This window comes from Sardina pilchardus, chromosome 6, assembly GCF_963854185.1.
Source record: "Sardina pilchardus chromosome 6, fSarPil1.1, whole genome shotgun sequence".
Classification (NCBI taxonomy): Eukaryota; Metazoa; Chordata; class Actinopteri; order Clupeiformes; family Clupeidae; genus Sardina; species Sardina pilchardus.
The window spans coordinates 11,430,896-11,445,335 of NC_084999.1; the positions used below are offsets into that span (position 1 = coordinate 11,430,896).

Genomic DNA, 14,440 nt, shown 5'->3' on the forward strand with positions numbered 1-14,440 from the left:
TTAACAAAGTAAACTTAATCTCAAACAAACTACAAACTTACACTTAACAAGTTAACAAGTTAATGCTAAATACACCAGATAAAACAATGTATAAAATAACAAACTATGAACAGAGAGAGAGAGAGAGGTAGAAAAAAGGAAAAGGAAAGAGGCTGAGAGGTCAGTCAAAAAGCAGAAGTCGAGAAAGAGCCAAGAGAATAGAGAAAGAGTCATACTACTATACAACACCCTTGAATATTCACAACTCCCCCACAGTTTATTGGTCCTTTGGTGTGACAATACAGGTGTGAGGTCAAGTAGACTATATAGTGTTTCGTCTACAAGTATGCACAGATAGATACATTTGATTGTAATGAAATCATGATCAGACTGTTGCCCACATTAAAAGTATTCATTCAAGACCAAACATGAATGTGTTATTCACAAGATATGTACAAAGAATTCATAGGTGACCATCAGGTCTCCACTGTATGGAGGAAGGAGAGGAGACGCTGGGGGTTACTTGTAGGGTGCCAGCTAGCCTGCTCAGACAAAAGCAATGGCAATGGCACACAGCTAGCTCACACAGATGTAGATTGACAACAAAAGGCATTCGGCCTTATCTGCTTCAGGAATGCAAAAGGCTGGCCTTACATTGGTACACATGCCACAGTTTAACCACTAGAGAACGAGAACTATGTTAATTTCATTCTCCTTTTCATTCACCATGTACTATTACAATCTTGCCATCATCAGAAGTAATTATTGTGATGTGCTTGCTGGTTGCTGCATGGTCTGAGGTGGGCAAAAGCACCTGTTCAAATCTGGGTGGGCTGTGTGGACATTATAGTCACTTTATCGTTGCCTTGTTTTGTAATGCAAAAAATTATAGTACAAATTGCACTTTGTAATGCAATTTGCACTTCATACATAGAAAAAAAAACATTGATTGATTATGGGAATATAATGTAAGTATCAAGGAGGGTAAGAGTTAATACTGTAAGTTGCTTTTCGTTTTCATTGCAAAGTTAGGTTAAAGTAAAGATGATTTTATACATTTTAGTCATCTTTACCAGGGATGGCAATTCATGTGAAGGGCACTGTATATCAGGGTTCCCTCACACAATGTTGATAGTGGCTTTATGTACAGTAGGTATCAGCTAAACTGATGGACCGTAAGCTAAATTCCAGAATAGCATGCCCTGACAAACGTCTTGTAGTCAATGAGTTGATCCTTGTCTGGTTGTCTCACAGTTGCTAAAATCTAAAATCTTGGCATCATTACTCATCTCAACTCCCTCCTTTATGCCTCTATTACCATGTCATGTGCTCCACAGGACAAAGGTATTTGTTATATCCCCCAGTTCCAAAAGAGATACAGTACAGTAAAGTGCATAGGCTATGCTTGAACCTGGAAGACAGCTTGATGCAAATACTTATAGAGCCTACAATTGACAACAGTGAGAATGTTAACTTTGCAATCACAGACCAAAATAAAATACACTTTCTTGAATGACATTGTTACAGGAAATGTAGGCCTACCACTTCAGTCAGCGCTGAGGAACCATTACTGCTCCTCTTACTCTTCCCTCCATTGGTATGAGCATATATTTGGTGCAAAACTCCTGAGAACCTTCCTGAGACGATATAAAATTGGCTGTTGTGCACAAAAGGCACAAACTGTATATCAGCGCATTTGAGCTGACATTTGATCATTATCTCTTCTCTCCTGCACTGTTACAACTCAAATTCTTTAGAACATGTGCATAAATGCTATACTACACATGACACTAAAAAATGTTATAGACGCTACAGTTAAAAAAAACACACTCTTAATAGCCACACAACACACCTTCTCCATTTGTTTTCCATTTAGATCATTATATCAGAATGTAGGTGTTGTGCCCCTTTTACTGTGAGGTTAAGTTGGTATTGCAGTGAGCTTTATCAAGAAGATTTTTACACCTTGAGTATATTTCAGACTTTGTTGCTTTCACTTCAGTGGAGAAGTTGAATCTATACTTTTAGTCTCGTCATAGTACAAATATCTGTAGTAATCTTGAGTATAAAAAGTGGGTACTTTTGCCATATCTCCCTGCTGCTGATGAATTTTGCGCTTCCCTCTGAGTTCGCTCTGGACCACACTGTGAGGACTGCACTAGAATGAAGGGCTTGCAATGTTCCTCCATGGGTGTTGACTTCACGGCATAATGATTAGAAAGTGACTACACATCGGCCTCTACTGGTAAACAAAAATACTGCTCTACAGGCCGGGTTAACCAGAGGTACCGATTGCTCCACAGTCGTAAAGTTGCCGCATTTACAAAAAAAAAAAAAGATAGATAAAGTGATCAGCACCTGACTACTGACTGTCATCATCTTTTGTTTACATGTGTGTATATTCAAAATTTATAATATAGGCTATTTCTAACATTTCTTAACATGTCTGATCTTCTCGATCATTGGTCATTCTCACCAGCACCCGTACTTGTACATTGATGAAGTATTCAACCAATCGACAGGCTGCAAAACTGGCTGTATGATAAAACTCAATTAGCCTACTGATGATCTGGCTGTTCTCTCTCCAAGCATTGCTGGCTTTCAGGAGCTATTCTGAATATGGGGTTAAATATGATGTGCTGTAGGCTATATGTGCTGTCTTGATATGTAGGAAAAAGGGGATAAAAATCCTTGTTCTCCAGACTTCTATCTATCAAGGCAATTGATGAGTGCATTAGTGTAAAACAAAAATATCTGGGTCACTACAGATCAGTTATCAGCTACCAGTTGTCAGCTAGGCTATATTGGTTGTGTTTTGGATAGTTGTTTGGAGGTGATCTAGCTCAAAAGGTCATTTCTAAAGTAAATCAAAGAACATGTTTTTTGGCAAGAATTGCTAAGTTTCTTGATACAAAAGCCTAGGTGACTCTTGCAGGAGCCATAATTCAGCCCCACTTTGACTAATTTCAATTTAATTTTAATTTTAGCCTGTATAATGGGCTTACTAAGTACTTCAAGCATAGGCTGCAAACATCTCCGAATAAAATGATAATAATTATATTGAATCTACATCCAAGAACACATCTGGACTCCCCACACTTTAGATATGTTGGATGGCTAAAGGTAGATCATATAGCCTATATAGAGTCTCAGATTGAGCTGAGTGTGGTCCATAGGATTGTCTTTGGAGATGTCCCTAGATATTTAATTAACTATTTTAACAGAGTGAGAGATGTGCATCACTACTCCACTAGGGGCAGGTCCACAGACTTTGCCCTTCCTAGAGTAAAAAGTAACATAGGGAAAACTTCTTTTTTGTGTGTACGTAGCTTCTAGTCTGTGGAATAGATTGCCAAGTCATATTAAGTCAATAAGAAATCTGGAGAGTTTTAAATGTACAATAAGAAAATGGTTGAGGGATAAATCAGGACCTGCTATTGGCCGGGTTTCCCAAACACGTTAAGAAGCTCTTAAGTGCTAAGAACTTCTTAGGAGCTTTCTTAGAACATTCTTACAACGCTCCTAAGAAGTTCTTAGCACTTAAGAGCTTCTTAACGTGTTTGGGAAACCCGGCCATTGACAGTATTTGTCTGCTATTTGTAAGTATATGTCTGTATTTTTCTTCTTATTTAACCTATTTATTGTTATTATTTATTTTGTTGGGGGGGGGGGGGGGGGGGGGGTCTGTTGCCATCTGTCTCTCTTGCTTTTTTGTGGGACCACAATGGAAATAAGCCATTTGTGTAATCCTGACTTTCTTTTTGAAAGAGATGGTGCGGTCTATGATCTGTATCATGTACTTTTATTTTAAATCTGAGTTGGTCAAATAAATCAAATCAAATGAAAAAATGATGATGATAAAGGCAGAGTTATTTATTATGTCCAAACTAACATGTTGGTAAAAAAAATCCACAAGCACATAGGATGTAAAAATTAGCATGTTGGTGCACCGTGCGTTCGGAGCGCACAGAGCGCACCAACGTGTGGGCACTGGGCAGAAAATTACAAAGGCGTTTGCCTTTTAGATGAGCAGTTCACCGAATACCTTCTAAAGCGGTTAAACCCCACAGAAGTAACCACTTCACTTCAATCTTCAGTGTGTTCTGAACAACGAACCTTAACGGACCGCCACTGTTGTTTCCAATTTCGTCAAAAGTAAGTCTGTGGTATATTTTTTAGACTATAGGCTACTTGAGAGCCTTTAATTGGTTCGCATAGGCCTACTGTGTAAGGACATAAGTGAAAATACGTTGCTTATGTGAATTTAAAAAGGACGTTCTATTTTGGATCAAGCGAGCGGGCTAGTTTTCTCTTTGAAATCAAAATGTAGGTAAATTCACGATTGGGATATACCACTTGACATTTTGTATCTGTGTTTGTGCTTAAAAATATGAGTAGCTATTTGTTGGATAGTTGGTATTATTAACAACTAGCCTACAGACAAACAAGTGCAACAATCCTAAAATAGACATTTCATTAGGTCTATAGAACTACACCTCTTTACACATTAGATTATTGTGGGCAGAAAATTATCATAATGTTAGAGGAGATGGCACCCTACTAGCCATTTTTGGTTCCCATAACGTTCTAGTTGCGAAAGCCTTTGGTTCCAGTAGCCTAACGTTCCCTGCAAGTTACTTTTGGTTAGGTTTTGGTTGTCACTTGATTTGGCAGGGAAGTTGTCGTTATGTTTTCTCAACGTTAGCAGTTGGTTACATGTTTAGTTCCCTCAATGTTCCTTAACGTTCCCTTCCCTTGAGAATAGTTAGACGTAGGCCTTACCTAAAGCAAATAATTGTTGTGACATTTATCTGTAATGATCTGGACATTTCACTTCAGTTCAAGGTTAATATTGTAGGCCTACTCACGATATGGAACTGTGGGAGAAAATTAACCATTAACCAATTATATTAGTAATTGCATCATATTGTTGCCGATCCTTATCTTCATATTGGATAACGACAATTAAATTTACACAGAATCATTCTCTTTACACTAGCTGGGGATGGCATTAGGTTTAATACATTGCACGTCTATGGTGTCTTTTTTCCCTAGTAAACTAAAGGCTAAGCAATGTCCCAACCAAAATTCAAAAGTGATATTTAAATGGGCTATTACAAGACAAAGTTTTGCAATGCATTCTGGGAAGCAAACGAGGCTAGTGACTTGCAATGCATGCTGGGAAGCAAACCTCATGAAATACAGTGAAAGTTATCAGAGAATGTCTTGGTTATATTTTACATTTAAACCATAAACTTTATAAAGTCACAACATTTTACTAGGCAGTAGCCTATTCTTAATTCTTCTGCAAAGTTTTTGCTTAACAAATTATAAGCAAAGTCACTTCTGCTAAGCAACCCTAAACAAATGCCATGGATCTATTCTAACATTTCTCTGGTTATATATCGTATTTCGTACCCTGAGTTATTAATACAGTTAAAGTAGTTGGTTCAGGCCTGATTCGGCCAAGTGCACTAAAATTTGTAGGCTACATGGCCTATCAGATCAGCAATAAGCCTACTGTAGGCTCCCATCACATGTATCTGAAGACTAAAGTAGCGCTCTATCCTTGCTCGACTCTTGTACGTGTGCTAAACAATTAAACTCTGCTTGATATCCCCGTATAAGATTATTGTCGTCGGGGTGTAGCCTACGGTCGGACTTTTACGCCACTTAATGAAGTGGCACTTGCATTTAATTACAAAAATCGTTATTATTACGATTACAAAACTGATCGATTTACGATTACAAACACAAAAGTATCGTCTTTAGCAAAATTGATATCAGCCTATTTTCTTTTGCTGTTCATCTGAGTTGTATAAGGCCAATCATCTTTGAGTGAACCTAAATCAAGACTGCAAACCTTTTATAGCACTACAAAAACGTAAAGCATTCACACAGAACAACCAAAAACAACATTTGTGTGGAGGTACAGTGCAACCACAGGAGAATGTTGTCGTTCTGTGATTCCCAAAACGTTAGGGGAATGTTAGGCTTTGTTAGGTTTCTGCATAAAGGGAATGTTAGGTTTCTGCATAGAGGGAACGTTCACTTAACGTTAGTTCTTGGTTTGGTTCTAACCTAACCTTTAGAGAACCAAATCTAACGTTCTCTACACGTTTGGTGTTAGTAGGGCAGGTATTTAAGCAATGTTCCAATTTTCCGTTCAGAGATAAGTCAATCAATATCACATAAGTTCATACATCTGTTTTCTGCCACATAAGTTCAGGAATGTGATCTGGCTCAACTTGAGTCCCTAGTCTACACTGATCTTAGAACAGCTAAGGGGGGTTGTGTGTTCATGTGTGATGTGTGTTACTTCAACAGGATCCATGGCCTACTCTGTCCCTTCAACTAATGGCTTTGTGGCGGTCACTCATGGGTTCCCACAACGAGGTGCCCAAAAGGCCACTTCACCCCAGAACCGAGTTGTTTCAACTCCACCCTCTTTGCTCGGAAAATTCGGTGCACCAACTGCCATGGGGGTGAGTTTAGGATTGCTTCTAAAAACTAGACTACTAAATAATCAGGGGTGAAATTGTGTTGGAGTCCACCGGAGCTGAGCTCTGCCTCCTAACATCCAAAACATGTTTTTCCTGAAAGATTCAAAGAGAGGATGAGAGCAACCTAAGAAAACATCTTCATCAATTTGACAACATATGCACATTTAAAAGACATGCTGCAAATTCAGATGACACTACGCATTATAGATTACAGATTTAATCCCTGATAATCACCCACAAACAATAAAGAATTTTGTACTTTTGAAATTAACGTCTGTGCAACAATGACAAGTTAACATACAGTATGTTCTTTGCTTTATTTTCCACAGGTGGTTCAAATAATTACTGGTTTGATTGTATTCTTGTTTGGTATCATCACTACATTTCATGCATCCACTGGTATCATGGTCTCGGGAGTCATCATCGTGAGTTTTTTCATAGATCATTATTTTTCCTTTAAAATGTATACACTAAATTAACTTATTTAGTCTACGTAAAGGCCATTCATAACATTCTTTGTTAGTATGACAGATTTTTCATGTTCTCTGTCTTTCAGTACATCACTGCTGGTTCTCTCACGGTTAGTGCCAAAAAGAAGCTCAGTCCCTGTTTGGTAAGTAAATAATGATAACTAGAAAATCACTCAGAGAGCGCAGAACTCTAACGCCTCCGGAATCCCAAAATTGAATCGTTTCTTCCTTGGGTCATTTCTGACCTTCCCTGAAAATGTCAGCGAAATCCATCCATTACTTTTTGAGTTATCTTGCTAACAAACAGACAAACAAACAGACAGACAGACACCGGTTCCTGATGAAAACATAACCTCCTTGGCGGAGGTAATAACACAAACACATATGGGGTGCTTCTCAAAGTCAAGGATTGCTCCTTCCAAGCCACTTTTTCAAGGACGTTACGTCATCAAATCTCGTCAAGCACTGTTCCAAAGTCAAGGATGCTTTCAAATTCTAGCAAGTACTGAGTCCTTCGTTCTGAGAATTTCGGAGAATTTTGGAGGATGCATCGATGGATCCTCGGAGTGAAGAAATAACCCACAATCCTTTGCGTATGAACAATTAGAAATTTTCTGACGGTGCGGTTTTAAAAAAAAGAGAGAGAGGGAGATGGAAAGTAGATGCAAAGAAGCAGTGTGTGTTAACGTAGGCTAAATATGATTTAGAATAGAATAGAATAGAATATATACTTTTTTGATCCCGTGAGGGAAATTCAGTTCTCTGCATTTAACCGAATTAGTGAACACACAGCACACAGTGAACACACAGTGAGGTGAATCACACAACCCAGAGCAGTGAGCTGCCTGCCCAACCAGCGGCGCTCGGGGAGCAGTGAGGGGTTAGGTGCCTTGCTCAAGGGCACTTCAGCCGTGGTGGACTGGTCGGGGATCGAACCGGCAACCCTCTGGTTACGAGCCCGATGCGCTAACCAGTACACCACGGCTGCCCAAATTTATCAAGTGTTTTGTTAATGCCATCGTCTATTTGCTCAGGCATTTATATCAAGTTATTGTGCATATTCATCATAAATGTATATGTCAATGTGCATGAACAAGTTGTGATAGACTTGTTATTAATTTATATCAGAACTTCGCCCAATACGAACTTTGTAGGCTAGAAGTTTAACATTACAGTTGCTGTTGCCAATTACCGGTATAACTTTCCATTGACACTAACATAATTATAAACTACGGATTGTGATATGTGAAGACCAAGTTGAATGTGGAAATACTGTAGGCCACTCCAAAAAGTTTATTTAGAGGAAAGTGCAGCCGCAGTTGTCGGAACTCCTGTAAAAGCAGCACAATTTCCACGGTTCTAATTAAGCGCGCAGCCGGAACCGTGCACAATTGACGTGCACTTCCACACTCGCTAGGCTGTTCCATTGCATGTGATCTTGACGGCTGGAGAGGGTACTGGGAAGGTGTGTAGCCTTGTCTCTCTAGCACTCGACTTGAAAGAAAGCATTCTATCAAGGACGAGCTCTTGACTTTGAGAAACACCCATGGACCTAGCACATTGGGTTTGATCTTGACCTTTGACCTCCGATATCAACTCACTTCATCTTTGAGTCCATACAAACACTCGTATCAAGCATGTATTTGAAGCATGTGCGTCAAGCCGTTCTAGAGATATAATGCGCAAAGCATGAGATATGGCTGTTACTTTTTTTTTGACACACAGGAAACACTTCAACAGGATGTGTAGTTCAGGGAGAGCCAGATTGTATGCTTAGAAGCTGAGACCGTTGGGAACTACTCTGGGGGCTTAACGAGCGCAGATGGCCTAGGCCATTATGACATCACAGCCTCCGTTCAAGTTTATGGGGAGAGAAATAACAGCCACATCGCACAATGTTGATAAAGAATCCTTTAATTAAAAAGAATACTGCATTCAGACCCAAAATGTAATGGTGTCTTCCTTGGGTCATTTCAGACCTTTCCTGAAAATTTCATTGAAATGCTTAATTAATACATCTGTGTAATTACTCAATATGAAGGATGTATTAAAGTGTAACTTCACCCTAAAATATGTTTTTTGACCTGTTGATTGATTGAAATTACTCATAAGTGGTGAACTACACTATTACCAGGGTCAATATTGACAAAAAATCGAGTTTCCCGAGGAAAGTAACATTTCGTATGATTTTGTATTGGAGATATAGCTCTCTGCGTCCTCTACAGGTTGAAACATGCCATGGCATTTTGGTCCTAAATGCTATTGGAATGCTGACGTAGTCCTGCACTTCTCTGGCGAGTCTACGTCACCGGGTCGTTACAAATTAGGAATGAAACGCCCCAACACATCAACACCTGCTGCCCTGATTAGCCTACCTGTGATTAGCCATGTCTGCAGCACCAGATAATGTCTAGTAAGGGGAGAACGACCACTCTCTAAATACTTCCGCACGGTACTGCAACTAGAGGGCGATCGCGGGCAAGTGGAGAATGAATGGAGGTGAATGGAGTTTCTCCTAAAATTCACTTTTCTCTGGATATCATTTTTTGTGTAGAAATCGGAATGTTGCATGTGAAAGGGGGGTCAAGGAAAATACACACGGCTGAGTATTAGATTTTTTAAGTCCCTTAATTGCTCTAAAAAGCCTTTCGAACATGTCAATGACGTCATTCATTAGCAGGGTGCTAGTGTGTTATGGGCAACAACGACCAAGCCTGTGAGAAATCAAAGGGCCATAAGTAATTGTTCATTCAGCTTTCGACCTATAACCCATATTGAGCTTGCAGAAACTAAAATCCAATCTTCGATTTTTTATTGACAATCAGGTGAAACAGACCAATTTAGCCGTCTAGCCCCATAGACCCCCATTGTTTGATCACTTGCTCGTGATCGCCCCTAGTGGAACTGCAACAGGAACTGCAGGTACAATGCAGGTACAATGGAGTTAATAGCGAGTGGACCGACTCTCCATAAATGGGCTCTGGCAGCACTCATTCCCAGATTGACACGAAATCACCATGGTTGACTGGCTGCAATAGGGCTGCACTTCCTTCCAAATTTCAGAACGTCCTGCCCATTTTGAGAGCCTTTTTCAGAAATGTGAAGTGGGTGGAGTTATGGGGTGAAGTTTCACTTTAAAGAGTCACTTCACCCCATAACTCCACCCACTTCACATTTCTGAAAAAGGCTTTCAAAATGGGCAAGACGTTCTGAAATTTGGAGAGGGAGTGCAGCACTGCTGCAACCAATCAACCATGGTGATTTCGATTTCGTGAGTGCTGCAGACATGGCTTATCACAGGTAGGCTATGGCTTATCACAGGTAGGCTAATCAGGGCAGCAGGTGTTGGGCCGTTTCATTCCTAATTTGTAACGACCCGGTGACGTAGTGTTGGACGAGAAGTACAGGACTTCGTCAGCATCCCAATAGCATTTTGGACCAACATGCCATGGCGTGTTTCAACCTGTAGTATGCGCGGAGAGCAATATCTCCAATACAAAATCAGACGAAATGTTACTTTTGTCGAGAAACACGATTTTTGTCAATATTAACCCTGGTAGTAGTACAGTTCACCACTTATGAGTATTTTCAATCAATCAACAGCTCAAAAAACATATTTTAGGATGCAGTGACTCTTTAATTGGCTACATTCCAATATATTGCTTGAAGTAAGCTACTGTCACGTCCAATAATAGGCCTATACCTTTGATATGGGGTGAGGGCAGCCTTTTTGTAGAGCTTTTTAAAGTTTGCAGTGAAGAAATGGTCATTTAGAAATATTGCTTGTGCTGTTACCTTCAGTGATGTTTATTTTTGTGCAGTTCTTTGGTTGGTGTTGCTTTGTTTTGGATTTAAAATACACCAGCATCTCCATGTTGGCAGTGAAGGGCAACAAAACATACAAACATCTCCATGTTTGTCATGTTCACAGTGAAGATTCTGTGTGTGATGTCATCAGAAATGGCACTGCTAGACCAGAGCCTACGATGCATGGGGAAAACGATTTTTTAAAAGAAATTCAGTTAAAACATCATCATTCATGTCACTTGATGTGGGAACTAGATGTACTGCAAAGCGGTACAAAATATGACCACCACTCAGTCCTGCACATTCTCTCTGCAAAAATGAATCATGCTTGTCAATTTGTTTCCATCTCCTACTCCATCCCCTGCTGCAACGTTTGTGCATGTAAATGAGTGTGTACATGTGTGCGCTTGCTTTTGTGTATGTGTGCTTCTCTGTCTGTGAGTTTTCGCTTTTGAGTGTGTGTAGTGGGGGTAATAGAATGTGTGCTGTACATCTAGTTTTAAAGGTGTTAGGTGTTCATCACTTTTAAGTGTCCCCCTTGAAACACTTCCGTTGTGTTGTGCTTCTAAATTGCATGTGTTATGAGTTTTGTAGGACGTTTCTGAATTGCATGTGTTGTCTGAATTTGCAGCACGTTTTCTAAATGATGTGCACGGGTTGTCAAATGAAGATGAGATGTTTTTTTTAAGCTGTTTGTGTTTTGTCTACTTGCACATGTTTTGTTGATTTGTATGTGTTGTTATAAGTTGCATGTCGTTTGCATGTGAGTAGGCCTGCATAATCAGTACTGTACATACTGCATGTGAGTAGGTCTGCATATTATTCAGTATAGGTAAGTACATACTGCATGTGAGTAGGCCTGCATATTATTCAGTATGGGTAAGTACATACTGCATGTGAGTAGGCCTGCATATTATTCAGTATGGGTAAGTACATACTGCATGTGAGTAGGCCTGCATATTATTAAGTATGGGTAAGTATACTGCATGTGAGTAGGCCTGCATATTATTCAGTATGGGTAAGTACATACTGCACGAGTAGGCCTGCATGATCAGTATGGGTTAGTATACTGCACGAGTAGGCCTGCATAATCAGCACATACTGCATGTGAGTAATAATTTTATTGTGATGTGATTTTGCTTTTTTATATTTTAGGTGAAAGCATCCCTGGGGATGAACATCATCAGCACAGTAACTGCAGGGATTGCCATATTTATGCATAGCAATGATTTAGGCATAATACGGTATGGCGATTCCAGCTATTCCAGCTTTTCCAGTTATTCCAGCTATTCCAGCTATTCCAGCTATTACGGCTATTCCAACTCTTCCAGCTATTCCATGGTAGGTACACAATTATAAATTGTACACAACATTCTACTGTCCCTGGAAATAACCTTGATCTGTCTTACAGTCATGATGTGTGATATTTCTCCCTACAATAGAGCTGGTCAAAGGTGATTAGTGGAGTGATGCTACTGTTGTCAGTGCTGGAGTTCATTGTATCCATCTGTGTATCTGCATTTGCCTGCAAAGCCACCTGCTCCACTACGACTAATGCTCAGGTGAGTATATGCGATAAGTCTTCATAGTCCAGTAATACTTCTTCTGTCCAGTTAGTATACTGAACATTGATTGTACTTTTTTACATGTTTCGTGTTTTGTTGCAGGTGATGTACCAGGTGACACCCTCTGCTCCCCCCTTCCACACTGGGGTAAGTCTAACTGAGATACATCTTCATAGCCTATAGTAGCACTTTTGCTGTGCAGTTAGTAAATTCTACAGTGAATCTACCTCTACATGTTTTGTATGTAATTTTGCAGCAGGTGTCATACCCTACCTCCTCTGAACACCTCTCAGTCCTGAACATTGAAATGGAAATATCATTATGATTGGCCCTTATGATAAACAGTTGCATATAGACTCCTCAGCCAACTTGTCATGTGTTGCTTTTCCAGATGCCATCCTTCCAAAGCAGTGTGATGCCTCCTGCTTATAACAGCAGTGAAGTGCCTCCTGCTTATAACAGCAGTGTGATGCCTCCTGCTTATAACAGCAGTGTGATGCCTCCTGCTTATAACAGCAGTGTGATGCCTCCTGCTTATAACAGCAGTGTGGTGCCTCCTGCTTATAACAGCACTGAACTTTGGCAGACCTAAAAATCTGCCCCCAGAATGCACCGCTACTGAAAGAATGAAATTTGTGGCAATAATTATAACCATGCAGATTGCATTTGTGTCTTCATCATATTCTTTAAGTGTAAGTCTGCATGTAAAGCCATTTCTGTATATTTACTATCGAATATTCAATTTACACATTATAGCTAACTAGTGTATACTCCAAGTGACTGCATCCCGTGTTCTCTAAGGATAAGTAAGAAGAATGATATGTATGGAAGTCTCTGTGAAATGTCTATTTCTATTAAATATGCAATTGTTAATAATTTACTTTGAAAAGATTATGTGTCTTAGATTTCTTAGACTTTGCTGAGATAAATTAATGTTAGGCCTATAGCTAATTACAGATTATCTTGGGTGTTTGAGAGTTGAGAGAGAGACCAAACAAGATCTCAGTATGACTTGACCATCAAAAGTTTGTTCTGTATGCCTATAGATTTGATATAAGGTTCAGAAAAAAGGAAGGGGAGTGATATTGATTGTGTTATTGTAGTCGTCTTGTGCACTCATGTGGTATCATTCAGTATTTGGAAAATAATTATGTCAAAACATGCAAACATGAAATTATTAAGGATTAAACAAGGTGTGACTGTGGTTTTTTTGTGTATTTTTTTGTGTATGTATGGGGTAGCTAGTATAAACTTGAAAATCTGTGTGGGAATAGCTCAATGTGTGATCATTTACAGTAGTGTGCAAAGTACCAATGCTCATGGGATGTTCTCTAAAAAGGAGCTAGAATCACAGTATGTTCAAATGCAGTTTTCCTGAAAACAGCCAAGTGCGCTCTTCCACTGACTTGTATTTTATTTCATGCAGCGGCAGCACCACACATGGTGCAAAGTGGTATTACAAGAGAGCTAGGCCCATGTGATAGATCAGATTAGATTAGATTACAGTTTATTGTGCAGAGTACAAATGCAGACAATGAAATGCAGGTGATCGTAACGTTTTTTTATTTTATTTTTTATTTTTTAAGATCCTACCTGACTCAGTCTGGAATATAGGTATCAATGTGTATCCTCTTTGTATCCTTTCTGAGAACACAGGATTTCCTGGTAAAAACTTACACTGGTTGGAAACCCAGCTACACAGTTGCTGACTACAAAGATTTCCCATACAAATGTCGAGGTCATCATCATAATGATTCATAGTTCAAAAACATTCAAAAGGGGCGACTTGATTGTAAGGAAAAGGCAAAACAGCAGCACTGCACATTATATTGATATAGTGCTTTTCACAGCACTCAAAGCCCTCCATAGTGGAAGGGTGAACCTCACTAATGTACTGTATATAGCACCCACCTGGGTGATGCTTGGCAGCCATTGTGCTCCGGAACGCTCACCACACACCAGCTTGAGGTGGAGAATGAGTGCGTGAATGAGACAATTACACTGGGGGATGATTAGGGGGCCAGATTGAATACTCCAGGTTGGGAATTTAACTAGGACACCAGGGAACCCCCTACTCTTTGCAATAGTATACCATATCCTTAATGACCACAGTGAG

General features: G+C 39.7%; 1 protein-coding gene and 1 long non-coding RNA gene across 2 annotated transcripts; both read left to right on the top strand.

Moving 5' to 3' along the window:
- Window positions 1–6,858: 6,858 nt before the first annotated feature.
- LOC134082596 (uncharacterized) lies at window positions 6,859–12,042 on the top strand. The gene is made up of 3 exons (XR_009939638.1): window positions 6,859–6,907; window positions 7,039–7,095; window positions 11,915–12,042. It is a non-coding gene; the product is annotated as an uncharacterized LOC134082596 (long non-coding RNA).
- Window positions 12,043–12,172: 130 nt separating this feature from the next.
- On the top strand, window positions 12,173–13,395 carry LOC134082308 (uncharacterized). Its single transcript, XM_062537956.1, has 4 exons — window positions 12,173–12,177; window positions 12,222–12,321; window positions 12,427–12,471; window positions 12,716–13,395. Exons 1-4 carry the CDS (start codon window positions 12,173–12,175, stop codon window positions 12,914–12,916), a joined length of 351 nt encoding a protein of 116 aa, XP_062393940.1. The 3' UTR covers window positions 12,917–13,395.
- The last annotated feature ends 1,045 nt before the right edge of the window (window positions 13,396–14,440 follow it).

What these genes read in the sequence shown, in the direction of transcription:
- LOC134082308 (XM_062537956.1), top strand. An exon ending in CCACTACGACTAATGCTCAG is followed by an intron (nt 12,322 to 12,426) that starts GTGAGTATATGC and finishes GTTTTGTTGCAG; the next exon opens with GTGATGTACCAGGTGACACC. An exon ending in CTCCCCCCTTCCACACTGGG is followed by an intron (nt 12,472 to 12,715) that starts GTAAGTCTAACT and finishes TTGCTTTTCCAG; the next exon opens with ATGCCATCCTTCCAAAGCAG.